The sequence below is a fragment of the Aotus nancymaae genome, unplaced genomic scaffold (assembly GCF_030222135.1).
Source record: "Aotus nancymaae isolate 86718 unplaced genomic scaffold, 86718_ANA_hifiasm-v0.15.2.pri h1tg000049l, whole genome shotgun sequence".
Taxonomy (NCBI): Eukaryota; Metazoa; Chordata; class Mammalia; order Primates; family Aotidae; genus Aotus; species Aotus nancymaae.
Window position 1 is genome coordinate 203,074 of NW_026988463.1, and position 27,949 is coordinate 231,022.

The following is a 27,949-nucleotide window of genomic DNA, read 5'->3' on the forward strand; positions in this document are numbered from 1 at the left end:
GGCAGTCGTCAGATTTATTTATTCCTACTCAACATGACCCCAAAACACAGGAGCAACTCTGTACAATCTAGAAACTCACAGCTAGCTCCAAAACAATAGAAATTTTAAACTACAAAAGATGAGTTATATTCAGCAAATATAAAGGGTAATTTTAGACTGTGTGAATGTTTATCAGACTATTTACAGCACCCGGAGACAGGTTCAGATCTCGCCGGCCTCCTTCTCTTCAGACCTCCGTGAAGCCATCTTCCCGTTGGAGCTCTCGAGCCTCCAGTCCGGGGGCCCCCGCTCACTCCGCCCGCTCTCCCAGGACGCCTCTCTGGATGCCCGTTCTCTGGAGAACCTGGGAAATGGGAACCAGAGGCTCAGTGGAGGCTGCTGCCCCACTTCTGCTGGCTGCTCAGGCACTGACAGTGGACCCGCAGACCAGGCCAGGGAAGGCCATGCGCCCCCTATACCCGGAAGCCCCCCGGAGGCCAACCAGAGCTGCCCACCACATATGGAATGTTAGGTAGCCATTAAAAAGTGACCTTTGCAAAGAGTTTTAATAAGGAGAGCCTTCACTACAACATAAACAGAGCAACAGAGCAAAGGAGAACACAGCACCATGCTAAAACACACACACACACACACAATGGGAAAAAAAATCCCAAAAACGAAAATGAAAGCAGAGGTAAGCAGGGCTTGGTCAGGACATTAAGACTCAGCCACTCTGTGTATGGGCGCAACAGTGCACAGGGCCCCAGGGCGCAGGCTGGGGACACACGTGCAGCTCCTGCGGCGTCACCTGGTGCTGTGCGAGCTCCCCCACAGTCCTCTCGCCTCTTTCCAGACCTCAGAGTCCCGTTTATGACTCCCCAGCCCTATTCCTGAGTGCCAGCCCAGGCCCATCCCCACCAGACACGGCCCCCAGCAGACCCTGGGAACACAGAGAAGGGCTCACTCCTGGCTGCAGCTACCGAAGGAGTCAGAGTAGTTACTTGTATTTCGCACTCCGGTCCCGGGAAGCCCGACGATGTCCGCGGCTGTGGCTCCGGGAACGGCTGCGGTGGCGCCTGTGTCTATCTCGGGACCGGGACCGGGACAACTTCCGTCGCTCTCGGGAGGTAGATCTTGACCGCCTCCGACGGCGATCCCTGGAGCGTGACCTGAAAAATCAGAAGGTTCCGAGGGTGAGGCTCCACCCCTCAGCAGATTCCGCTCGCTGCTTTACTGACATTTCCCCGCTATTTCCCCAAGTTTAACATATTTCCATCAGTTATCTCCAATGGCTAGACCCTTTCCAATGAGGGCTCCTGAAAACATCTGGCCTGGATACTCCCGTCACCCTGCAGGCCCCAACCTTCCCTCTCATTAACAGTGGGAACCCTCCATTGTACCAAGCAACCCCTTGCCCTGGGCCCTCCACAAGCCAGCCCTCCTGCCAGACAATATTTGTAAAGGCATAAACATTAAATATTAAGAAAAAGGCTGATGGAAAAAGATATTTGACTGAGAATACTTTTAACGGATCTGGAAACCCACCTCCTGCGATCTCTGGTTCTTGATCCTGACCTAAAAAGGGAAAAAAAAGATGAACAGGGCTGAGCACAGGGTGGCTCACACCTGTAATCCCAGCACTTTCGGAGGCTGAGGCAGGCGGATCACCTGAGGTCAGGAGTTTGAGACTAACCTGGCCAACATGATGAAATGCCATCTCTACTAAAAATATAAAAACTACCCAGGCGGGGTGGTGGGCACCTGTAATCCCAGCTACTCGGGAGACTGAGGCAGGAGAATCATTTGAACCCGGGAGGCGGAGGTTGCAGTGAACTGAGATGGCGCCACTGCACTTCAGCGTTGGCAACAAGAGTGAAACTCCATCTCCAAAAAAAAAAAAAAGATGAACAACTTCCCAAAAGCACCCCTATTCCTCACCATCTGCGGGGAGGGCTCCAAATCTAAGCCAAGAAGTGAGACATTTCCCCAAAGACCTGCTGTTTTTGAGCTGCCTGCATGTTTCCAGTCTGAATGGGCAGTGCCAATGTGGCCATCTCAGTGGCACCTGAGCGTCACAGACGGGACTGCATCCGAGCATAAGACACAGCCTTGTAACATTATAAAGGTCGTGGGAAATCTGTGCACACCAATGGTTAACTGTACTGCACCCAAGTCCTACAAACGCTTCTCCAGTCTTGACAACAGACACCAGCACAGAACATGCAGGCGCTGAGTGGGGCACACCAAAGACAGCAAAGTGAAAGCAAAGCCCTCAGTTCCTGACACAGGCTTTCTGCCAGCTGAGAGTCATGAGCTCATTCTGCCACACAACCAGAGTCTGAAAAAGGTAAGCTACAAGGCCTCATTCTATGCCCCTGCTAAGAATTAACGTACAGCCATTAAGGTCAAGTGGCCCCATGTACACCCACAACATACATGACTTAAACATGGTCATGCATGTAAAAATGTCCAACTCCATGAAAAAAAATGGGAGTCTGTTTTGCTTAATATTTTTTCTATACTGTTTAAATCTCCTTACAATAAAAATCTCCTGCTGGATAATTAAAACAACCAACACAATAAACAACATTCGCCCTCTCTGAGTTACACACTGAGTTCTTTCAGGAAAAGCGGTTTGGGAACCTTCCTGGACAATAAGCTGTGTCCAAGAGGTTACTTCGGCCTCCCACCTCTTCTCTCAACTCCAGTCAGACTCAACACCCCCACCTCAAGATGGCCTCTCAAGCTGAGTGTGGCCAGAAGCATCTGCTACTACCATCCTTCCTCCTCCCACTCCAACACACCATGCCCAGCCTTCCAAACTCACCAAGAAGCAACTCAAGGACAGAAACCAGGAACCCGCTTCATTTCCTCCTCTGCACACCTCACACACTAACAGCAGATCCCATCAGCTCCATCCCAGAACTTTCCCAGACTGCTTCAGCCCCTTACCTGGCTTAAACTGCCACCTCCTCCATCTAGATTCTCTCGCCCAGCTCCCCAAGGTCCTGCCGTTCCCACTCCCGCACCAGCACTGTTCTCCACAGGGAGACAGGCACCACCCCTCTTAAGGAGCCGCCCAACAGCCCCAGAGCACCCAGTAAGTCATCAGCAGTGCCACACGCAGCCTCCAACAACTCAGAGCCCTTTCCTGACTGCCATGCGCACACAGTCCTGGGCTGGGCTGTGTTTTGTTTTGTCGAACGGAATATGCCATGTGTTTACTTCTCTTTTTTGTTGTTGTTGTTTTTTGAGATGCAGTCTTGCTTTGTTGCCCAGGCTAGAGTACAGTGGCACGATCTCGGTACACTGCAACCTCTGCCTCCCAGGTTCAAGTGATTCTCCCACCTCAGTCTCCAGAGTAGCTGGGATTACAGGCACATGCCACCACGTCCAGCTAATTTTTGTATTTTTAGTAGAGACAGGGTTTCACCATCTTGGCCAGGCTGGTCTCAATCGCTGATCTCAAGTGATCTGCCCGCCTCAGTCCCAAAGTGCTGGGATTAGAGGCTTGAACCAGTGGGCCTGGTCGTACTTCTTTCTCTTATAGTGGCCTAATGAGCAGGCCCAACTATTCCAAGCAACAGTGGAATGGAGGCAGCAGGGGACGCCTGAGGCCGGGGCAGCCCATCCAGTGCCAGCCCCCAGGCTTACCTCCTGCTCAGACGCTCCTCTCGCTCCCTCTCCTCTCTCCTCCTCAAGCGATCCTGATTTCTCTTCTCCTGCTTTTCAGCGACAGTTTTCTAAATAAATGAAACAGAAAAATGAAGGAAGAGCAAGTTACACAAACCAGAGTGTGAATGCTAGTTAACAAAGCACCTTTATACGAGCTCAGTATCGGTAATTTAAAAACTGAAGAAACATTTTTAGGAAATTGGAACACATTCATTTTTAATACTTCCTAACGAAGAAGATAATGCATGAAAAAATGGTTTATCATTACATTTTATTTACTTTTGTTTTGTTTTGTTTTGAGACGGAGTCTTGCTCTGTCGCCAGGCTGCAGTACAGTGGCGCAATCTCGGCTCACTGCAATCTCCGCCTCCTGGATTCAAGCCATTCTTCTGCCTCAGCCTCTCAAGTAGCTGGGACCACAGGTGCATGCCACCACGCCCGGCTAAGTTTTGTATTTTTAATAGAGATGGGGTTTCACCATATTGGCCAGGATGGTCTCAATCTCTTGACCTTGTGATCTGCCAACCTCAGCCTCCCAAAGTGCTGCGATTACAGGCGTGAGCCACCGTGCCCCGCCCTGTTTTTTTTGAGGTCTTTCCGTCCACCCAGGCTAGACGGAGTGCCGTGGTGTAATCACACTGTAGCCTCGACCTCCCAGGCTTAAGCAATCCTCTTTACCTCCACCTCCGGAGTAGCTGGTACTCTTACAGGTATGTGCCACCATGGCCAACTAATTTTTAAAAATTTTTTAGGCCAGACGCAGTGGCTCACACCTATAATCCCAGCACTTTGGGAGTTCGAGGTGGGCGGATTACAAGGTAAGGAGTTTGAGACCAGCCTGGATACCATAGTGAAACCCTGTCTCTATTAAAAATACAAAAATTAGCTAGGCATGGTGGCACGCGCCTGTAGTCCCAGCTACTTAGGAGGCTGAGGCAGGAGAATCACTTGAACAGGGAGGGAGAGGTTGCAGTGACCCGAGATCATGCCACTGTACTCCACCTGGGGTGACAGAGTGAGACTCCGTGTCAAATAAAAAAAAAAAAAATTTTTTTTCCAAAAAGACGGACTTTTATTTAAAAAAAAAAAAAAATTTATAGACAGGATCTTGCTATGTTTCCCAAGCTGGTCTTGAACTTCTCAGCTCAAGCAATCCTCTTACCTTGGCCTCCCAAAGTGCTGGGGTTATAGGCCTGAGCCACCCAGCGTAACATATCATTACATTTTAACAATTTGGTAACACACTGTCCTATACTTCTAACTCACAAGGAATTGATCACATTGTTTCAAACCAACCCAGAAAGCTAGTTTATGGTAAAACAGAACAGAGATATATGATCAAACACATCCTGCTACTGGGATCAGAATTCCTGCTGCCAAAAAGCAGCCCAGCCTCAGGGTGCTGGGTGTTATGCTGGCTTTAGACTAAACTGAGTTTGAGGACAGCAGGGCATGGGAGGTGGACCACATATCCTCTGCACCAGGCTTTTTTTTTTTTTTTTTTTACTGGTTTGTCAAAAGCACCTGGCTTTCAACACAGTCTAGAATCATCAGACTGATTATGAAAACCTTGTAAGGGGAGGAGGCTATGAGAAACCTCACCGGTGAAAACACCATCAAGGCGAGCTTAGCGGAAAAGCACCAGCACCGTTCTGTGCACCCCCGACTCCCAGTATCAACTCCGGGCCATTTAATGCCCCACATGTCTGCCAAGTGAAGCCCTGAGTGAGAGCAAGTCAGAGCCAGTGAAACAAAGAATCACTAGTCTTCACCCAGAGAGCTATGATGGCGTAAGGATAATCTTCCATGCCCAGTTTGGATCAGAGCACGTTCCCCACAGCATGAGAGGGCACAGCAAGAATGGAGAGCTGGGTGACCGGCACCTTCAGCTCTAAACCTTCGCCCATGCTCATGCTGTGTTTGGGACAGGGCACACATGGATGAAATCTTTAAGGTTATGTTTAAGGATGGCATTAAAGACAGGTACAGTGGCTCACACCATCTCGGCACTCTCGGAGGCTGAACAGGCAGAATCATTTCAGGCCAGGAGTTTGAGACTTGCCTGGCAAACATAGTAAGACATTCCTGTCTTTAAAAAAAAAAAGCTGGGGGGGGCAGATGGAGGCAGCAAACCACCTCACCATGTATGTACCTATGCAACAATCCTGCATAATCTGCACATGTACCCCAGAACCTGAAGTACAATTTAAAAAAAAATTCTCTTTCCAGCCAGCGCCAAGCAATGGGCATCTCTCGGGACAACTGGCACAAGTGCCACAAGACTGGGGGCAAAGGAAACCCCCACCACAAGAAGCGAAGTATGAGCTGGGGCCCCCACCGCATCCACACAGTGCGTGTGCAGGGTGGTAACAAGAAATACCGTGCCCTGAGGCTGGACGTGGGGAGTTTCTCCTGGGGCTCAGAGCGTTGTACTCGCAAAATAAGGATCATCGATGTTGTCTACAAACGAGCTGGTCAGTACCAAGACCCTGGTGAAGAATTGCATCGTGCTCATTGACAGCACACCGTACCGACCGTGGTTCGAGACCCACTATGCGCTGCCCCTGGGCCACAAGAAGGGAGCCAAGCTGACTCCTGAGGAGGAAGAGATTTTAAACAAAAAACAATCAAAAAATTCAGAAGAAATATGACGAAAGGAAAAAGAATGACCAAATCAGCAGTCTCCTGAAGGAGCAGTTCCAGCAGGGCAAGCTTCTTGTGTGCATCACTTCAAGACGGGGACAGTGTGGCCGAGCAGATGGCTATGTGCTAGCGGGCAAAGAGTTGGAGTTCTATCTTAGGAAAATCAAGGCCCGGAAAGGCAAATAAATCCCTGTTTTCTGTCTTCACCCATGTAATAAAGGTGTTTATTGTTTGTTCTGTTCACAAAAAAAATTAGCCAGGCATGGTGGTGCGCGCCGATAGTCGCGGCTACTCAGGAGACTGAGGACAGAGGACCACTCGAGTCCAGGAGTTCCAGATTACGGTGACAATAAGCTTTTAGCTACCATCACATCACTACACTCCAGACTGGGTGACAGAGGGATACCCTGTCTCTTAAAAAACAAAACAAAACAAAATCCTCTGTTGTCTAGGTTGGAGTGCAGTGGCGCAATCACTGTTTACTGCAGTCTTGACCTCCGAGGTCCAAACAATCCACCTCAGCCTCCTGAGTGGCGGGAACCAAAGGTACACACCTCCACGGTCGGCTAATTATTAAATTTTTGGTAGAGACAGGGTCCCCCCTTACATTGCCAGGCTGGTCTCAAACTCCTGAGCTCAATCAATTCTCCTGCCTTGGCTTCCTAAATTCCTTATACAGGCATGAGCCACCAGGCCTAGCCTCAAGGATGGCATTTTTTCAAAAATTAAGGATTGGTCAGGTGCTGTGGCTCACGTGTAATCTGAGAACTTTGGGAGGCGGAGGCAGGTGGACATCTCTGGGACTACTGTGAGTGAAGCCTCCTGTAATTAGGGCACAGAACTCATACTCTCCCTATCATTATGAGGTGTACTTCCAAAGACATTCTGAGCTGTTATTTTAATAATTACTTATCAGAGTTTGTAATACAAGTTGTGTTGTTTTGGTCAACTCTATGCTACTCATAACTGCAATGATAAAACAAGCTTTCTAACCAAGTTAATGCTTCTTAAGGGAAAAACATTTCACTACATTCACATTTCTAATGCAGAAATACACACTAAGGAAATAAAAGACTTGCAGATGTAAAAAAAATACTACATTAGGGCCAAGCACTGTGGCTCACACCTGTAATCCTAGCACTTTGGGAGGCTGAGGCAGATGGATTACCTGAGCTCCGGAGTTCGAGACCAGCCTGGGCAACATGGCAAAACCCCATCTCTATTAAAAACATGAAAATTAGCCGGGTGTAGTGGTAAACACTAAGGTTTTTAAAAATTAAAGGAACGTAAAGACACCTCAAGACAACTCAGCTTTCTCCAGAAACAGATGAACATACCCTTAACTGATCAAGCTTCTCTCGGATCTGAATGAACCCCAAGTGTAACTTGCCACCGAAGTGGTCTGCCAGGCGACGGTCATTGTCATGGAGACCAAGGTAGGCTGAACAGACCTCACAGACACGCAGCTTTTGCTGCTGAAAACTGGAAGCAGGCATAGAATTTCTATATTCTTCCTGGAGAAGGAAAATAGAAAGATAAAAGGCATACAGAACAGTCAGCATGAATCCAATCTCCAAAATGTAAACATTTGATGACAGAGGTAACTTTTAAACAAATATTAAAAAAAAAACAAACAAAACTTCAAATATTTATGACCAATTCAATTTTCACTGTTTATTTAAGAAATGCACTAGGCCGGGCGCGGTGGCTCAAGCCTGTAATCCCAGCACTTTGGGAGGCCGAGGCGGGTGGATCACGAGGTCAAGAGATCGAGACCATCCTGGTCAACACGGTGAAACCCCGTCTCTACTAAAAATACAAAAAATTAGCTGGGCATGGTGGCGTGTGCCTGTAATCCCAGCTACTCAGGAGGCTGAGGCAGGAGAATTGCCTGAACCCAGGAGGCGGAGGTGCGGTGAGCCGAGATCGTGCCATTGCACTCCAGCCTGGGTAACGAGCGCGAAACTCCGCCTCAAAAAAAAAAAAAAAAAAAAAAAAAAAAAGAAATGCACTAACAGGCTGGGCTCGGAGGCTCACGCCTGTAATCCCAGCACTCTGGGAGGCCAAGGCAGATGGATCACTTGAGGCCAGGAGTTCAAGATGAATTGGGCCAACATGGCAAAACCCGTCACTACTAAAACTGTAAAAATTAGTCAGGCGTGGTGGCAGGCACCTGTAATCCCAGCTACTGGAAAGGATGAGGCACGAGAATTGCTTAAGCCCAGGAAATAGAGGTTGCAGTGAGCTGAGATTACACCACTACACTCCAACCAGGATGACAGAGGAAAATGCTGTCACACACACAAAAAAAACTGGCCAGGCTGCAGTGGCTCATGCCTGTAATCCCAGCATTTTGGGAGGCTGAGGTGGGTGGATCACGAGGTCAGGAGTTCGAGACCAGCCTGGCCAACATGGTGAAACCCCATCTCTACTAAAAATGCAAAAATAGGCCGGGCGCGGTGGCTCACGCCTGTAATCCTAGCACTTTGGGAGGCCGAGGCGGGTGGATCACGAGGTCAAGAGATCGAGACTATCCTGGTCAACATGGTGAAACCCCGTCTCTACTAAAAATACAAAAAAAAAATTAGCTGGGCATGGTGGCGCACGCCTGTAATCCCAGCTACTCAGGAGGCTGAGGCAGGAGAATTGCCTGAACCCAGGAGGCAGAGGTTGCGGTGAGCCGAGATCGTGCCATTGCACTCCAGCCTGGGTAACAAGAGCGCAACTCAGTCTCAAAAAAAAAAAAAAAGCAAAAATTAGCCAGGCATGGTGTCGCGAGCCTGTAATCCCAGCTACTCAAGAGGCTGAGGCAGAAGAAATACTTGAACCCAGGAGGCGGAGTTTGCAGTGAGCAGAGACCACACTGTGGCATTCCAGCCTGGGTGACAAAGCAAGACTCTGTCAAAAAAAAAAATACAAAAACTAGCTGGGCATGGTGGCGCTTGCCTGTAGTCCCAGCTACTCAGAAGGCTGAGGCAGAGGGATTGCTTGAACCCAGGAAGTAGAGGCTGCAGTAAGCCAACATCACGCCACTGCACTCCAGCCTGGGTGACAGAGCAAGACTGAGTCTCAAAAAAAAAAAAAAAATGCATTCCAGGCTGGGTGCAGTGACTCATGTCTATAATCTCAGCACTTTGGGAGACTGAGAAGAATCACTTGAGCCCAGGAGTCTGAGACCTACATGGGCAACACAGCAAGACCCAGTCTCTAAAAATAAAAAATTAATTAGCCCAATGTGGTGACAAACACCTGTAGTCCCATCTACTCAAGAGGCTGATTTGGAAGAATTGCCTGAGCCCAGGAGATTGAGGGGGCAGTGAGCTGTGACTGCACACCACTGCACTTCACCCTAGGCAACCCTGGGTGACAGCAAGACCCTGTCTCAAATATTAAAAAATAAAAGGTGGGGAGTGGATAAGAAAAGAACAAGAACTTTAATTTCCATTACAGTATACTACACCATCAACTGAAAAAAATCCTTAAGCAAAAACAATATTCTGTCCCCTTCTATAGTTTTGAAACCTTAAATGCCACCCTCATAACATCTTTCAAAATAAATGCTAATTATGTTGAGTAAAAAAGTCAATCTCGAACAGGCACAGTGGTTTACGCCTGTGATCCCAGCACTTTGGGAGGCTGAGGCAAGTGGATCAGGAGGTCAAGAGATTGACACCATCCTGGCCAACATGGTGAAACTCCGTCTCTACTAAAAATACCAACATTAGCTGGGCGTGGTAGCACGCACCTGTAGTCTCAGCTATTGGGAAGGCTGAGGCAGGAGAACTGCTTGATACCAGGAGGCAGAGGTTACAGTGAGCTGAGATCGCGCCACTGCACTCCAGGCTGGCCAGAGAGCGAGACTCCGTCTCAAAAAACAAAAACAAAAACAAAAACAACACAGAAGATCTAGATCTAGATAAGTTTGTGTAGTAATTCCTTTTTTTTTTTTTTTTTAAACGAAACAGGTATTCTGGATCACAAAGTAATGCCTTTTTAGATAAACCATCAAAAGCATAATCCATGAAAGAAATAATTGACAAAATGGACTTCATGAAAATTTAAAAGTTCTGGCTGGGTGCAGCGGCTCACAGCTGTAACACCAGCCCTCTGGGAGGCTGAGGTGAGTGGATCACTTGAGGACAGGAGTTCCAGACTGGCCTGGCCAAAATGGTGAAACCCCATCTCTACTAAAAATACAAAATATGAGCCAGGTGTGGTGGTGCACACCTGTAATCCCAGCTACTTGGGAGGCTGAGGCACAAGAATTGCTTGAAACCAGGAGGCAGAGGTTGTGGTGAGCCAAGATCGAGCCACTGCACTCTAGCTTGGGCAACAGAGCGAAACTGTCTCAAAAAATAAATAATAAGAAAAAAAACAATATGCCACTACACACCTATCAGAATAGCAAAAACCACCATTACCAACTGCTGAAGATGACATGGAGAAACAGGAACAGAACTCTCTACTAAAAATACAAATTAGCCAGGCATGGTGGCATGCGCCTGTAATTCCAGCTACTCAGGAGGCTGAGATAGGAGAATCATTTGAACCTGGGAGGCAGAGGTCTCAGTGAGCCAAGGTCACACCATTGCACTCCAGCCTAGGCGACAAGGTGAGACTCCATCTCAAAAAATAAATAAATAAATAAAATAAAATAAAATAAAGAAAACTTAGCTGGGTGTGGTGGTGGGAGCCTGTAATCCCAGCTACCAGAGAAGCTGAAGCAGGAGAATTGCTTAAGCCTAGGAGGTGGAGGTTGCAGTTGAGTTGAGATCATGCCACTGCACCCTAGCCCGGGTACAGAGCAAGACTGCATCTCAAAATAAAAGAAAATCTCATAACGTTTTTAAAAAGTTTATAAATTTGTGTTGGGCAGTATTCAAAACTGTCCTGGGCTGCATGTGGCCCATGGCCCTCAGGTTGGACAAGTTTACAGATTAATACTTATTTGTATATATTATATACCGTATTCTTTTTTTTTTTTTTTTTTTTTTGAGACGGAGTTTCGCTCTTGTTACCCAGGCTGGAGTGCAATGGCATGATCTCGGCTCACCACAACCTCTGCCTCCTGGGTTCAGGCAATTTTCCTGCCTCAGCCTCCTGAGTAGCTGGGATTACAGGCACGCACCACTATGCCCAGCTAATTTTTTTTTGTATTTTTAGTAGAGACGGGGTTTCACCATGTTGACCAGGATGGTCTCGATCTCTTGACCTCGTGATCCACCCGCTCGGCCTCCCAAAGTGCTGGGATTACAGGCGTGAGCCACCGCGCCCGGCCCCCTATATACCGTATTCTTACAATAAAGTAAGCTAAAGAAAATGTTATCAAAAAAAATTATAAGGAAAATGAAACACATTTGTAGTACTGTGCTGTGCTGTGCTAATCAACTGTTTATATTGCTCATTTATAACATAAACTGTCTGTCTGAAATGGTGGCAACTGCAGCTACAGACCTCAATCTAATGTATATATCAAGCAATTCCACTCTTTCTTGTAATATTGTGACTCTTCTTGCCTCCTTAAAAGCATTTTCAGCATCACTAGTGGCACTCATCATATGGCTCCTATGGCATTACTCAAAGTTTATGGTATTGCACTAAACACGAGATCACTTTTTACTGTGGTAAGCAACGTACTGGAGGTGAACTGCTCCTTCCGAGACGATTAGTGTTACATGGTGTTTCAAGTGGATACTTGCAACACTTCAGCTCCACACAATAGCAACAAGAGGTGGCATTAATTACTGTAGTAGTACAGCATACATTACAGTTATTCTCATGCAGGACTGACTTAATATTGCATCTCTGCAGTATGTTTGTTTACATCTCTCAATGGCAAATGGTATCATGTACGGTCTGTAAGTGTTTACATGTAAGTTTTTTCTTTTTTAGAGACAGGGTCTTGCTATGTTGCCCAGGCTGGACTTCAAAACTCTTAGGATTAAAGGATCCTATCATCTCAGCCTCCCAAGCAGCTGAGACTAAAGCCAAGAGCCATCATACCTGGCCATATGCATACGTTTTGATAAATGTTACCTTTTCATAACACATTTGTATATATTTTATGGTATAAATAAAAAAATCTAGTATCCACATATATTTTACGTATTCATGACATATCTAACATTTTCTACAGACGTTGGGTGATAATGATGTGTGAAGGCAGACCCACTGACTGTGAGGGATGCTGGGAATGGAGGAGGCTGTCTAAGGAGGGGGTACATGGAGAATCTCTGTACTTCTCAATTTTGCTATGAAGCTAAAACTGCTTGAAAAAACGAGGTTCATAATTTCTTTCTAAATGCAAGCAAGTATGGCTTAAATTAATTCAAATGGTCACCTCTTCCAAATTACTAAGATGTCTCTTTCCCTAAGACATTTCTCTCACCAACCTCAGCTTCTTTTTTCTTTGCACGAACTTTTTCCACTTCCATAAGAATCTTCTGGGATTCATCCACATTACCTTCAGCCCCTAGCTGTTCGGCTTTAGCAAGGAGTTTTCCTATTTCTTCATTTAACTCATGTACTTTTTCTGCCTGTGAGGAGAAAGAATCAGGTAAGCAGACATCTAAAAATGAAAGTGAATGCAAAGGAAACAAGGGTTTCTCCTGCTCCATTTCCAGTCTGTTCTACTGAAAATAAATGGACCATCTAAAGACCCACACTTAAGGCCGGGAGTGGTTGCTCATGCCTATAATCCCAGCACTTTGGGAGACCGAGGCGGGCATATCACCTGAGGTCAGCAGTTTAAGAGCAGCCTGGCCAACAAGGTGGAACCCCATCTCTACTAAAAATACAAAAATCAGTCAGGCATAGTGGTACGTGCCTGCAATCCTACCTACTCGGGAGGCTGAAGCAGAAGAATCACTTGAACCCGGGAGGCGGAGGTGGCAGTGAGATGAGGTCAAGCTACTGCACTCCAGCCTGGGCGACAGAGCAAGACTTCGTCTTTAAAAAAAAAAAAAAAAAAAAGGCCAGGCGTGGTGGCTCACGCCTATAATCCAAACACTTTGGAGGCCAAGGCGGGTGGATCACCTGAGGTCAGGAGTTCAAGACCAGCCTGACTAACGTGGTGAAACCCCATCTTTAAAAAAAAAAAAAAAATCCACACTTAAGAATTAAGGGATCCTTATTGCCAGCATTGAGACTATAACCATAAATTAATCCCATGTGCTGTGTTCCAATGAAACCAATAGCACCTTTGTCACTTCCAACATGGTTTCAAGGATCAATGAGGATGTCTCTTTTTATGACTTTTTTCTTCTCGGTATGGGTAACAAAGTGTCTAGGTTTAAATGCACTAATGTATGCTATAAGCAAAATACCTAATTACTGAGATTTATCTTCTGAAACAAAATAGCACCTTTGGTCACAACAGCAATTGCATAAATCCTAAGAAATGCTTTTGCAATATTGAAAAGAAGAAACAAGGAGAGACTTAGTTCCACTGAAGAGAAAAAACAAGTGTGATGTACCTGGTATTCTAATTACATACAAATCTACCTCCTTTTTCATTCTGTAATACGGATGTACCACAGTTTGACCATTTCCTTAGTAATTCTTTCCAGTTTTATGTGGAGATGTTAAAGTTTAAAACAACATGTGGGCCGGGCGCGGTGGCTCACGCCTGTAATCCCAACACTTTGGGAGGCCGAGGCGGGTGGATCACAAGGTCAAGAGATCGAGACCATCCTGGTCAACATGGTGAAACCCCGTCTCTACTAAAAATACAAAAAATTAGCTGGGCATGGTGGCGCGTGCCTGTAATCCCAGCTACTCAGGAGGCTGAGGCAGGAGAATTGCCTGAACCCAGGAGGCGGAGGTTGCGGTGAGCCGAGATAGCGCCATTGCACTCCAGCCTGGGTAACAAGAGCGAAACTCCGTCTCAAAAAAATAAAAATAAAATAAAAAAAATAAAACAACATGTAAAGGCTGGGCACGCTGGCTCACGCCGGTAATCCCAGAAGTTTGGGAGGACAAGGTGGGAAGATCACTTAAGCCCAAGAGCTCGAGACCAGCCCAGGCAACAGGGACTCCATCTCTTTTTTTTTTTAAAAAAAGACAGTAATTTTTTTTTTCATTTGAGGCAGAGTCTCACTCTGTTATCCAGGCTGGAGTACAGTAGCTTGATCATAGCTCACCGAAGCCTCAACCTCCCCAGGCTCAAGTGATCTTCCCACCTGAGCCTCCTGAAGAACTGAGGTACACATGTGCATCACCAAGCCTAGCTAATATTTGTATTTTTTGTAGATGGGGTTTCGTCATGTTGCCCAGGCTGGTCTAGAACTCCTGTGATTAGGTAATCTGCCCCATCTGGGTCTCCCAAACTGCTAGGATTATAGGCGTGAGCCACCAAACTCAGCAAATATTACATTCAAGTTTTAAAAATAATAATAAAACCATGTACAGAGGAGGAAAATGGGCAGAAGCTCCTGAGGGATGAGAATGACACATGAATGCCTGATTACAGCCCTCTGTCCTTAACTGGAATAAGGTAGAGAATACTGAGTTACTGTCCACCCAATCAGTGCTGAGGGTGAGTTAACAGCTACTGACAACCCAGTACTTGCAAGAACATAATGAGTAGCAGTCACCGTCACCCAAGCATACCTTTGCAGAAACTTCTGCACTGATCTCCTCCTGTGTTTCTGCCAGTCGTTTCTTGGCAAGCTCAGTTCTCCGATCACATTCCGCAATAAAGGACTCCAAGTGATCCATTGCCTAGCATGGGAAAAGCAGACAGCGATCATCAATTATATGTAAAGCAAAAAGTCCTGGAACCCATTAGCTTGATAGGAAATACACTCCTGGTTTCGTTTCTTTAAAGCCTGTAGATTAAATGGGAAGATCTTCAACTACACTATTGCTAACACATTCATAATTGCATTAAATCAAGGGGATCTGTTAAACAGAATGAATGATTGGAAGCATGGTCTTCTCATTTGATTTAAAATTTCCAAAATTTGTAAAAGGATCTCAACCCTCAATAACATTACAAAGAAATTTTGAGGAAAATGAAAACACTTTGCAGCAATTCAGAGCGTTCTCAGAGGGACAGAAAAGGCTGAGCCTAGACTAGCGCTGAAGGCCCTCTTCTGGGGAGTCGTGAGAGATGCATATGATGTACTCACTGGTCTTTGTGAGCCACGTAAATATTATTCCCTCATGTTCTGAGGGTAGGGTCCCCCCTTTCACCTCAAAAACAAAACAACAGAACAAACATTACTGAGAGCTATGAATACATTTCGTTATTGCCTACTGTCTAAAGTAGTAGGAAAACCTGGTTGCTATTTACCCAAAGAAATAAAGGAAAAGAAACTCAGACGTCTAAGTGCTAACCCTGAAAACGGTTGGTGCAAAACAATAAGAGAACTATCATATGCTAAAGTTAATTCACCATAACTAGGCAAAGGCCAACATAATTTCAGATAAAAATACAGACAGGGTCAAGCGCAGTGGCTCACACCTGTAATACCAGCACTTTTGGAGGCTCAGGTGGGTGGATCACCTGAGGTCAAGAGTTCGAGACCAGCCTGGCCAACGTGGTAAAACCCTGTCTCTAAATAAAAATGCAAAAATTAACCAGGCATGCTGGCGTGTGCCTGTAATCCCAGCTACTCGGGAGGCCGAGGCGGAAGAACCACTTGAGCCTAGGAGGCAGAGGCTGCAGTGAGCCGAGACTGTGTCACTGTACTCCAGCTTGGGCAACAGAGCAAGACTTTGTATCAAAAAAAAAAAAAACTCTGTTTCTACTAAAAATACAAAAATTAGCCAGGCATGGTGGTGCGCACCTGTAGTCACAGCTACTCAGGAGACTGAGACAGAAGAATCCCTTGAACTCAGGAGGGAGAGGTTGCAGTGAGCCAAGATGGCGACACTACACTCCAGGCTAGGCGACAGAGCGATACTGAGTCTCAAAAAAAAAAAAAAAATACAGATAGGGCCTCACTTTTCCAACTGTCAGCCACTGACCAAATAAGAAACACTTAACATTATACTATAAGTCAGCTTTCTAATGTCAGCATCAGGTTAAATGCAAGTAAGTTTGTTCTGCAATGAGGACAGGTTTAGACAGCACAATCTTTTACCAAAAACAAAATTTTAGGTAGAGATGAGAAGGCAGATGACAGGAAAACACTAAGGGGTGATAATCTGTGTCACCACTCCTAAAATGGACAGGAGCGTAGGTCATCTGTAATAAACTGCTCCACAAACATCTGGAATGGATCAAAAAGACACTGGAGGAGGTTATAATCTTGTCTAGAAATCTTAAATATTTTTTTCAAAAACATGCATATTTCGGAGTAGGTCAAGACAGGGAAGAAGCTCTAAGTCTCCTGGTACCCAGTCTCCTAGGAAGCTGGAGAAAGGACAAGCAGCATTCATGAAGGCTGACTCCCAGATATCACTCCATCATTTTGGAATTCAAAAACTGCCTCTTGGCCAGGCACAGTAGCTCATGCCTGTAATCCCAGAACTTTGGGAGGTGGAGGCAGAAGAATCACTTGAACCTGGGAGGCGGAGGTTGCAGTGAGCTGAGGTCACGCTACCACATTCCAGCCTGGGCAAAAAGAGCGAGTCTCCATCTCAAAAAAATAACAAACTGCCTCTTGTTGTTACTCAGATATTCTCTAGTAAACATTTCAGAAAGCAAACGATCTGGCATTTGACTGCGTATATGCACCTGTACACTGGGCTTGCTGGGAAGATGAAGAGCTGGCTGGGGCTCATCGGGATCCAAGGACTAAGGAGCTGGTAAGGGTCACGGTGCCTTCTCTTCTGTGCCTACCTCAGACAACAGCCCCTAACAGACCAGTCTGAGATGCCCCAGATTCACCCACACAGTGGCTCTCTACTGTCTGCCCAAGCAGAGTGATCACCCACTCACCTGAGAAAGACTCAGGAATTCACTCATGAGGGGTCAAACAGGAAACAGGCAGCTGACAACTCTGCCAATACCCTAACCAATCAAAGCCATTACCTGCCCCTTAGGCAGAATCCAAATCGGCTATGGACTCAGATGTCTGATAACCTAAAAACTAAATGGTAGGCCAGGTTCAGCACTTTGGGAGGCCAACAGGGATGGATCACCTGAGGTCACCAGCCTGGCCAACAGGGTGAAACCCGTCTCTACTAAAAATGTAAAAAAAAAATGGCACGGTAGCTCACACGTGTAATTCCAGCATTTGGGAGGTCAAGGTGGGCAGATCACAAAGTCAGGAGTTTGAGACTACCTTGGCCAAGATGGTGAAACCCTGCCTCCACTAAAAATATAAAAATTAGCCTGGCATGGTGGCAGGCACCTGTAATCCCAGCTACTCTGGAGGCTGAGGCAGAAGAATCACTTGAACCTGGGAGGTGGAGGTTGCAGGGAGCCAACACCATGCCATTGTAGTCCAGCCTGGGCGACAGAGCAAGACTCTGTCTCAAAAAACAAAAAGGGTGGGCACGGTGGCTCATGCCTGTAATCCCAGCACTTTGGGAGGCTGAGGCAAGCAGATCATGAGGTCAGGAGTTCGAGACTAGCCTGGCCAAAATAGTGAAACCCCATCTCTACTAAAAATACAAAAAATTAGTTGGGTGTGGTGGTGGGCACCTGTAATCCCAGTTACTTGGGAGGCTGAGGCAGGAGAATCGCTTGAACCCAGGAGGCGGAGAATACAGTGAGGCCATTGTACTCCAGCCCAGGGAACAGTGTGAGACTCCTGTCTCAGAAAAAAAAAAAAAAAGAAAGAAAGAAAGTCAACCCAACCTCTCTATCTTTCAGAGTGGTGCTATGAAACATGAATCCTAAAAGCACCTAAGCATGACAGCACCAGCACAAAGGCCTGTCTTAATAGTATGGCAAAACTGGACAGTATTAGCAACTGTCATCTCCGCTGAGGACGTTGTCCCTCCACACATGGACTGTCTGGTACCATTCCCAGCTCTCCCGGCCCAGCAGCAATGACACAGGCCAGAGATCACTGAGCCCAATAAGCCCATGCTGTCAGTCAGAACTGTCAGAGCAAACAGGTGGCCTGCGCTGTGCGTGTGCACCACACACCTCAAAACAGCCGCAGAGGAACTTGTTGGATCTCTATTGCGCAGATGAAACTGAAGTACAGCTGCCAAACTACTCGGTGAGCAATGGAGTCAGGATGCAACGACCCTTGTGGTCTGGCTCCAAAGACCTTGCACTTCATCCTCACAAATCTGAGGCAGCCATCGTCAGCCCAGTTTAGAGAGACTAGAAGAGGGTGAAATAACTTGCCCAGGGTCACACAGGGACTCTAACCCAAGACACTTGACCTAGAAAAATCTATTACACTGGACATCCGTAAGACAGAAAAACTACATAGAATCAGAACTGGTCTCATGTGGTATACTAAAAACAACTTTGAAATGAGCCCATATGTGTTGTTCTGAAAATGTGTCACAACATCACATAGCCAGACAGCATGGGGGAAAAGGTCAATTACACTTCTGCTGAATTACAAAAATACATTCACTATATTTTCAACATGTGAACACTAAAGAAATATACCTTTTTGAATTTTTTTCCCCTTTTTATTCCAGAGAGGATCTTGCTCTGTCACCCAGGCTAGAATGCAGCGGCACAATCATGGCTCACTTTAGCCTCACGCTCAAGCCATCCTTCCACCTCAGCCTCCCAAGTGGGTAGAACTATAGGGACACATCACTACACCCAGCTAAAATTTCTGATTCTGTAGAAACTTTGCCCAGGCTGATCTCGAACTCCTGGGTTCAAGCAATTTTCCTGTCTCCACCTCCCAAAGTACTGGGATTATGGGTGTGAGCAAACACCTGGCCATCTGTAACTTTTTCAGAGCTTAATTTGATTACTATTGCTGTTTGATAAACTTAGTTTATAGATTACCTTATAACAAATATAGCACACATCCTTTCCTAGGCAACTTCCAGATAAAACAAATAAAGGCCTGGCTCTGTTGTGGTCAGGCTGAGGCTGAATCAGGCTGGAAGGAGCCAATAATGGGGATATGGAGGCATCTTCTCCCAGGTGAAACAACTGAGTTCTGGGTAGATGCCTGGTAGAAATGTGCCAGGAGTCCCATCCATCAAGCTTACTGTGATGGCCTAGGCAGAAAATCAAGGCCCACAAATGTCTTTTTCTTCTAAGGGGGAGGGAGGTGAGGGGGAGACACAGTCTCACTATGTCACCCAGGCTAGAGTGTAGTGGCACCATCTGAGCTCACTGCAACCTCCGCCTCCTGGGTTCAGCAGTGCTCGTGCCTCAGCCACCCAAGTAGCTGGTATTACAGCCATGCGCCACCACACCCAGCTACTTTTCGTGTTTTTAGCAGAGAAGGGGTTTTGCCACGTTGGCCAGGCTGGTCTCAAACTCCAGGCTTCAAGTGATCCACCCGCTGTGGCCTCCAAAGGTGCTGGGATTACACGAGCCACTGCCCCTAGCCTATAAATGTCTTTTTTTTTTTTAACCTCTGATTGGCAGAACCAAAAGTTTGGTAACTCGTTGTTAGCACAGACATTAAAGAAAAATAAGCCAGGCGCAGTGGTGCATGCCTGTAATCCCAGCACTTTGGAAGACCAAGGTGGGAGGATCACGAGGTCATGAGAGCAAGACCATCCTGCCAGCACGGTGAAACCCTGTCTCTACTAAAAATACAAAAATTAGCAGGGCATGGTGGCACATGTCTGTAATCCTGGCTACTTGGGAGGCTGAGGCAGGAGAACTGCTCGAACCGGTGTGGATCACAAGGTCAGGAGATCGAGACCATCCTGGCCAACATGGTAAAACCCTGTCTCTACTAAAAATACAAAAATTAGCTGGGCACGGTAGCACGTGCCTATAGTCCCAGCTACTCCAGAGGCTGAGACAAGAGAATCACTTGAACCCAGGAGGTGGAGCCTGCAGTGAGCCAAGATCACACTACTGCACTCCAGCCTGGTGACAGAGAGATACTCCATCTCCCAAAAAAAAAAAAAAAAAAAAAAAAAAATCGGCCGGGCGCGGTGGCTCACGCCTGTAATCCCAGCACTTCGGGAGGCCGAGACGGGTGGATCATGAGGTCAAGAGATTGAGACCATCCTGGTCAACATGGTGAAACCCCGCCTCTACTAAAAATACAAAAAATTAGCTGGGCATGGTAGTGCGTGCCTGTAATCCCAGCTACTCGGGAGGCTGAGGCAGGAGAATTGCCTGAACCCAGGAGGCGGAGGTTGCGGATCACACCATTGCACTCCAGCCTGGGTAACAAGAGCGAAACTCCGTCTCAAAAAAAAAAAAAAAAAAAAAATCATGTATTCTTGATGGGGGCAGGAGTGAACACTCATTTTAAAGAGTAAAAAAATACCATATATTACAATGGTCTATGGCCCAGAAAAAAATCACAGTACATAAACAAATATGCAGGTTGTTCCTTTAGGAATGCAGTGGGCCTCTGGTTAAAAAAAAAAAAAAATATATATATATATATATGCAGGTTGTCTGTGATATCAAAATTTCATAGGGTGAAGGGTGAAATGGGACAATTAGAAGAAAAAGTTTAAAAAGGCTCCTCTGAGAGCAACAATGAAAAAAAGCTGAAAATGCTACTCGAGATGGATTTACTGGCCAGGCACAGTGGCGCACACCTGAAATCCCAACACTTTTCAGAGTCTGAGGTGGCAAGACCGCTTGAGGCCAAGAGTTTGAGACCAGCCTGGGCAACACAATAAGACCCTGTCACTACAAAACAAACAAACAAACAAAAAAAGCTGGGTGTGTTGGTACACACCTGTACCCCCAACTATTCAGGAGCATGAGGCAGAGGTATCACTGAGCCCAAGAGGTCAAGGTTACAACAAGCCACGATCACGCAAATTCTCTCCAGCCTGTGTGACAGAACAAGACCCTGTCTCAAAAATTAAATAAATAAATAAACAATTAGCCACAAAGGGTCATGTGCATCTGCAGTTGTAGCTATTCAGGAGGCTGAGGAAGGAGGATCACCTGAGCCCAGGAATTCAATTACAGTCAGCTATAATCTTTGGGCAACAGAGTGAAACCCTATCTCAAAAAAAAAAAGATTTACTAATGTAGATAAAACATCACAACTACTGAATACTAAGAAATGCAAATTAAGACCATAATGAAATGCCATTTTATAACCACTAAACTGCAAAACTTAAATGGTCTGATAATACAAAGCATTGGTTAACGTGTACACACTGCTATGGGGTGAAAATCTGCACAGAGACTTTATCAAATATAAACAAGAAGACAACACTACAAAATTGTCTTGCAAGGATGAATGTGGGTATCCCGCACGAACCAGCAATTCCTCTCCTAGGAATATACCCAAGATAAATCTTTATACACATGACAAAGATATTCAAAAACATTCATATTGTCTGCAATACCAAAACTAGACTCAATCTAAACGTCTATGAATAAAGAAAGGTGAAAACAAACAACATGTAGCAACCTGGGTAAACAGACACATAACACCGAACGAAAAAAATCTAATTTTAAACACTCTACACTGTGAAACCATTTTTATAAAGCTCAAAACTAAGCAAGAACAAACACTGTTCAAGGACACATAAAAATGTAACAAATATTTAAAAGCAACAAAATGAGATGATACATATTAATATTTATGACAGTGACAGGACAGTAGACACACAGATGTAGACAGTACTGGCTGTTCTAGCTCTCAGCTTGAGTGGCAGGATAACAAGTATCAACTTTATTATTTTGCTTCATAACTTACGTATGTTACATTATTCTTGTTAGTTCAATATTGGGTTCTTCGCAGTACGAATACATCAACACTAAATAAAACTTACATCCAATTCAAAAAACAGGTCTCTTTCTTTACTTGCAATCTCATAATCTGCTCGGAGGGCCAAGTCGTGGATTTTGGTACATTCTCCTAAATCCATGCGCTGTAAAAAAGAAACAAAAAATACATGAGTGCCTACCTACAGTAGAAAACACATCACAAGACTTGGTTTTTCAACTGTCACCAAAATAAATGATCATTTTTTGGAAAACTGAAACTATAATAAGAAAATTAAGAAAGGGGATATGGCTGAGAAGCCTCATTTCACTTTTACCATCGTGACTACATGATACTTGAAACTGATGCATTTAATAGTGTAAGGTTTCTATTTCTTTTAGACCCAAAGATAACTGGACTGTAATCAAGACAACTGAATTAACTGGCTTTTGTCAGTCTTTTTTTTTTGTTTTTGTTTTTGTTTTTGAAATGGAGTCTCACTCTGTCACCTAGGAGGTTGGAGTTCAGTGGCATGATCTCAGCTCACTGCAAACCCTGCCTCCCAGGTTCAACCAATTCTCCTGCCTCATGCTCACAAGTAGCTGGGAGGATTACAAGCTCCAGGCACCATGCCAAGCTAATTTTTTTTTTAATTTTTAGTACAGATGGGGTTTCATAACATTGGCCAGGTTGGTCTCGAACTTCTGACCTCAAGTAATCCACCCACCTTAGCCTCTCAAACTGCTGGCATTACAAGCATGAGCCGCCACACCGGGCCCAGTTTTATTTTTGCATCAGTCCAAGGATTCAGTAAATGGTAGCATGTGGGATGGTGAGGATAGGAAAGAGCCAGGGCCGGGCACAGTGGATCACACCTGTAATCCCAGCACTTTGGGAGGCTAAGGCAGCATGATCACTTGAGGTCAGGAGTTCAAGACCAGCCTGGCCAACAAGATAAAACCAAGTCTCCACTAAAAATATAAGAGTTAGCCAGGTGTGGTGGTGGGCACCTGTAATCCCAGCTACTCAGGAAGCTGAGGCACAAGCATTGCTTGAACCTGCGAGGTGGAGGTTGCAGTGAGTGGGGATCGCACCACTGTACTCCAGCCTGGCAATAAGAGCCAGACTCTGCCTCAAGAAAAAAAAAAGGAAAGGGCCAGAAAACAGTCTCACTGCAACAAGTCTGTAGGCATTCTGTCTTGCAATCTTGACTACTCGAGATGCTTGATGCCTAAGATGCAGAGACAGAGGAAAAGGAAAGAGCAGACAGAAGTTAGGTTTTGGCAATTATATCGCAAACTCACATTGGCTTTGTGGAGCCAATTGTCTATCAAAGGGAATAAAGCAGAATAGCCTAGTTCATAGCCAAACGAATCCTCTACACATTCTCCTAACCTGGGAAATAACCCTGAACATAAAAGTGGGGACAGATATCTGTCCCACTCAGTTCCTGTTTGACAAACAAAATGTTCCTTCACTAAAACAAAATGACCTATGTTGTAAGATTAGCGTGATGTGCTATTATGTGTGTACCACATGCAGTACAATTAGACAAGAATGTATGATTTTAATCTACATCCTAAGTATAGGACTATGCAGACATCTTCTGCTTCTGGCCAAATCCACACAGCAATAGGGAAGTTTGTGGGTTGAGGATCATGGTGTCAAGTTATAAAGTGCATGTTAACAAAACCCAACATCCCAATTAAGAGACACCCCCAATAGGAAAAATGAACATGTCTACATAACCAGGAAGAAAAAAAAAAATGATGTTGGGACCAGCTGCGGTAGCACGTCTGCAATCTGCACACTTAGGAAGGGCAAGGTGGGGAGATCACTTGAACCCAGGAGTTCGATGTCAGCCTGGGCAACATAGTGAGTCCTCTCTATGAAAAAATTAAAAATTTGGCCGAGGCCGGGCGCGGTGGCTCAAGCCTGTAATCCCAGCACTTTGGGAGGCCGAGGCAGGTGGATCACGAGGTCAAGAGATCGAGACCATCCTGGTCAACATGGTGAAACCCCGTCTCTACTAAAAATACAAAAAATTAGCTGGGCATGGTGGCGCGTGCCTGTAATCCCAGCTACTCAGGAGGCTGAGGCAGGAGAATTGCCTGAACCCAGGAGGCAGAGGTTGCGGTGAGCTGAGATCGCGCCATTGCACTCCAGCCTGGGTAACGAGCGAAACTCCGTCTCAAAAAAAAAAAAAAAAAAAAAAAATTTGGCCAAGCAACCGGGGGCAGTGGTTCACACCTGTAATCCCCGCACTTTGGGAAGCCAAGATAGGCGTATGACTTGAGGTCAGGAGTTCAAGATCAGTCTGGCCAACGTGGTAAAACCCCATCTCTACTAAAATACTAAAAATAGCCAGGCATGATGGCGAGTGCCTGTAATCCCAGCCACTCAGGAGGCTGAGATAGAAGAATCACTTGAACCCGGGAGACAGTGGTTGCTGTGAGTCGAGATCACACCACTGCACTCCAGCCTGGGTAGCTAAGTGAGACTCCGTTTCAAAAAAAAAAAAAAAATTTGGCCAAGTGCAGTGGCTCACGCTCGTCATCCCAGCACTTTGGGAGGCCAAGGAGGGTAGATCAGGAGGTCAGGAGTTCAAGACCACCGTGTCCAATATGGAGAAACCCCGTTTCTACTGAAATACAAAATTAGCCGGTCATGCTGGCATATACCTATAATCCCAGCTACTGGGGAGGCTGAGGCAGGAGCCTCAGGGGAGGCAGAGGTTGTGGTGAACCGAGATCATGACACAGCTATTTCTCCACTCGAAGCAAAAAGAGTAAAACTGTCTCCTCCCCTCCCGCCAAAAAAAGGGGGGCCGGGTATGGTGGCTCATTCCTGTAATCCCAGCCCTTTGGGAGGCCAAGGGAGGCAGATCACAAGGTCAGGGGTTTGAGAGCAGCCTGGCCAACATGGTTACACCCTGTTGCTACTAAAAATACAAAAATTAGCTGGTCGTGGTGGCAGGTGCCTGTAATCCCACCTACTTGGGAGGCTGAGGCAGGAAAATCAGTTGAACCCAGGAAGCAGAGGTTGCAATGAGCTGAGATCATGCCACTGCACTCCAGCCTGGGCAACAGCATGAGACTCTATCACAAAAAAATAAAATAAAAACAACAACGAAGAATTTGGGGAAGAAAATGTACCTTCCTTGATCAAAAGTCTTCCACACACTCTATTTGAGGTCAAAAATCAAACCCATATAGAATCTTCAAAGAACTACAGGCTTACCTAAAACATATTTTGTGCTACAACGAAATCAGAATACTTGTCCTAGGCCACGCGCAGTGGCTCACACCTGTAATTCCAGCACTTAGGGAGGCCAAGACAGAAGGATCACGAGTCAGGAGTTTGAGACCAGTCTGACCAATATAGTGAAACCCTGTCTCTATTAAAAATACAAAAATGGTGGTGTACACCTGTAGTCCCAAGTGCTCGGGAGGCTGAGGCAGAAGAATTGCTTGAACCCAGGAGGTGAAGGTTGCAGGCCAAGATCGCGCGACTGCACTCTAGCCTGGGCAACAGAGCGAGATTCCATCTCAAAACAAAATAAAACAAAAAGAATACTTCCTACTTGCCCTATTTAGCTGTGTATATCTCACTATAAACGACTTTACAAAAAAAATCTAGTAACTTTGCAGACAGAATTTTACAAGAGTGAAATTTGTTCTATAATATAAAATCCTACCAAATGAATAGAATCTATCATTTTAAGGGCATCAGGGATTTCTGCCAATTAAAGAGTGGAGGATTGAGCCAGGAAAATGGTTCAAGCCTGGAGTCCCAGCTCCTCAAGAAGCTGAGGTAGGAGGATCACTGGAGCCCAGGAGTTCGAGGCTGCAGTGAGCTGTGACTATACCGTTATACTTCAGCCTGGGCAACACAGAGTGAGACCCCACTGCGTGTATGCATGCATGCCGACATACATACGAGTAGAGGATTACCTGCTCTAACTCAGTCACTTACAGAAAAACAAACTTATGTTAAAACAAAATTCAACTTAACAACCTTCAGTGCCTACACAGCACTTATGATAGAGTCTTCTATGAGGTCCTCCAAAATGCACCTACCGTCCCAGCCAGGATGTCATGGGGGCAGCAGTCCAGAAGGTGACTCTTGCAGACACGGTCATCTGTAAACTTGACCCTCTGTCTGGTTTCATCTCCTGAAATTCATTTGTGGTTTTAAATAAGACAATATTATCACACTAACCACAAAAAGAACTAATATAACAATTCACCTGGATGATTTGCAGACTATCATTTCTGTGTTCTCCCAATCAAATACAATGAAAAGCTGCTCTAAAGTTATTTACAACTGGAGTGGAATGCACATTTTTTTTTAGGCTAGTTATATCATGAAGAATCGCACTTAATGAGATCTGACTCCATCATTGTACCAAAGAAGTCAAGGAGTCAGACGTAAAGGGCTGAGCACCAAAAGGCCATTGGCTCCACGTATACACGTGGCAATGAGATTCCACAACCCAAGCTAATCAGAGGTCCATGAACCACCAAGGGTGACTTTTAGAGCTGGTAATTTCCACCAACAAAAGCTACTTATTAATCTTTTTGTTATGAACAAATGCAGAGGCAGTGTTTTGCCCAAAATTGAATGAAGAAGAAAGCTTTCAAATACTATCGAAGACTTTTAAATAATCTAAATCTATTCTTCCTATGTCCCTTTTGTACCCACCCTTAAAAAAGAGAGTTGCTACCTGGGAGTCACTTTTAACAAGACAATACCAAAAAAAGCAAAAAGGAACTAGGTTAGTCAATACACACTGTGAGCTCCAACACATACTGTACCCATCTGCATTCTTCAAGACCTCAGCTGCAGAATTTTATGCCCGCTGTTGAAAAGTGTTAAAGGAAAAGTTTTCTTGCCCACACCTGCAGTAAGGAAGTCGGGGGAATGATACATAAAAGTAAAGGCAAAGTGGTATGTGACAAATTTTAAGCCAGTCTGTGTGTACAACACAGAGCTGTGCAACACTAGAGGAATATCTTTTAGGATTTGCAAGCATCCAGGATTAATGTAGTGTCTTTTTATTGAAAATGTTTTCTTTCTAAACTACACTTTTAAAGTTACTCGTGAAAAAAAGCAAACACTTTTTTGTTATAACAGCTTAGAAATTGGTTGTGACTCACGGCTCGATGAACATGAGGCTTTCTGCAACTCCCTTGCAGATTGATGTAGGCAGGCAAAGATACACTGAACCTTTATAAATAAAATAGAGGGGCCACAATTGTTCAGTTTGTATGAAATAAAAATATGGGAAGCAATTCAAAAGCAACTCAATATACAAAGAAAGCTAAAAAGCACTTATTCGCCTATGAAATAAAGTGCAAATAATCTGCACAGCCCTGAGAATGTGCCAGTGTGAACTTACAACTTCATTACTTCAGTAGAAAAGAAAACACAAACCACAGCAGGTATATAGCTTTGCAAAGACGCAATCGCTTCCTCCTGTGACAACCATCATGATCTTGAGGTCCTCCCTACACAGCACAACCTACCTAACGACTGCCAAGAGCTGGCTACACAGAGGCTCTCCGGGGTGCTGAGGGAAGGGGGGAGCTGGGAGAGTACTAGGCAGAACCCACGTTAGAACAGCTCAGTTTACGGCTCCCCTTGCAATGGTACAGAACCAGAACGGGCCAGGGTTTCGAGCCCCATCCGGCTCCCTCGGGTGTAGCTTCTTCCCAAGGAGCCTCAGAGGAGTTCTGCCACCCGACTGCCAGCGACCTGGAGCCCACGCTGATTCCAGCCCTCCGCCGACTCCACAGTTCGCGGAGGGGCACAGAGCCGCGGCACTCGCCGGGGAAGAAGTCGCCGGACTGTAAACAGGAAGGAGGCTGAAGCCCCATCCACGGCGCAGACTCCGAGAGAGGAGC

At 45.7% G+C, this 27,949-nt stretch overlaps 1 protein-coding gene and 1 pseudogene across 5 annotated transcripts; one reads left to right on the plus strand and one right to left on the minus strand.

The window, feature by feature from the left end:
• On the minus strand, positions 1–27,941 carry LUC7L (LUC7 like). Of its 5 annotated transcripts, none has more exons than XM_064362264.1 (9): positions 26,123–27,935; positions 22,111–22,209; positions 14,908–15,018; positions 12,690–12,833; positions 7,635–7,811; positions 3,634–3,722; positions 1,525–1,554; positions 981–1,148; positions 1–343 (listed from the first exon to the last, which is right to left on the minus strand). In XM_064362264.1, exons 2-9 carry the CDS (start codon positions 22,204–22,206, stop codon positions 202–204), a joined length of 957 nt encoding a protein of 318 aa, XP_064218334.1. In that variant the 5' UTR covers positions 22,207–22,209; positions 26,123–27,935; the 3' UTR covers positions 1–201. The 5 variants fall into 5 exon arrangements, with proteins under 5 accessions (XP_064218334.1, XP_064218339.1, XP_064218337.1 ...); XM_064362269.1 differs by having other exon boundaries at positions 944–1,148; positions 26,123–27,932; XM_064362267.1 differs by lacking the exon at positions 26,123–27,935 and adding an exon at positions 15,429–15,492 and having other exon boundaries at positions 22,111–22,199.
• LOC105728355 (small ribosomal subunit protein eS8-like) lies at positions 5,800–6,497 on the plus strand (annotated as a pseudogene).
• Positions 27,942–27,949: the final 8 nt, after the last annotated feature.

Bases quoted from the DNA above. Each gene is read 5' to 3' on its own strand.
- LUC7L (XM_064362264.1), bottom strand. From the start codon at position 22,206: ATGGATTTAGGAGAATGTACCAAAATCCACGACTTGGCCCTCCGAGCA. The intron at 15,019-22,110 runs GTAAGTTTTATT...TTCCCATGCTAG, and splicing joins ACCTGTTTTTTGAATTGGAT to GCAATGGATCACTTGGAGTC. The intron at 1,149-1,524 runs GTGGGTTTCCAG...CTGATTTTTCAG, and splicing joins AGAACCAGAGATCGCAGGAG to GTCACGCTCCAGGGATCGCC.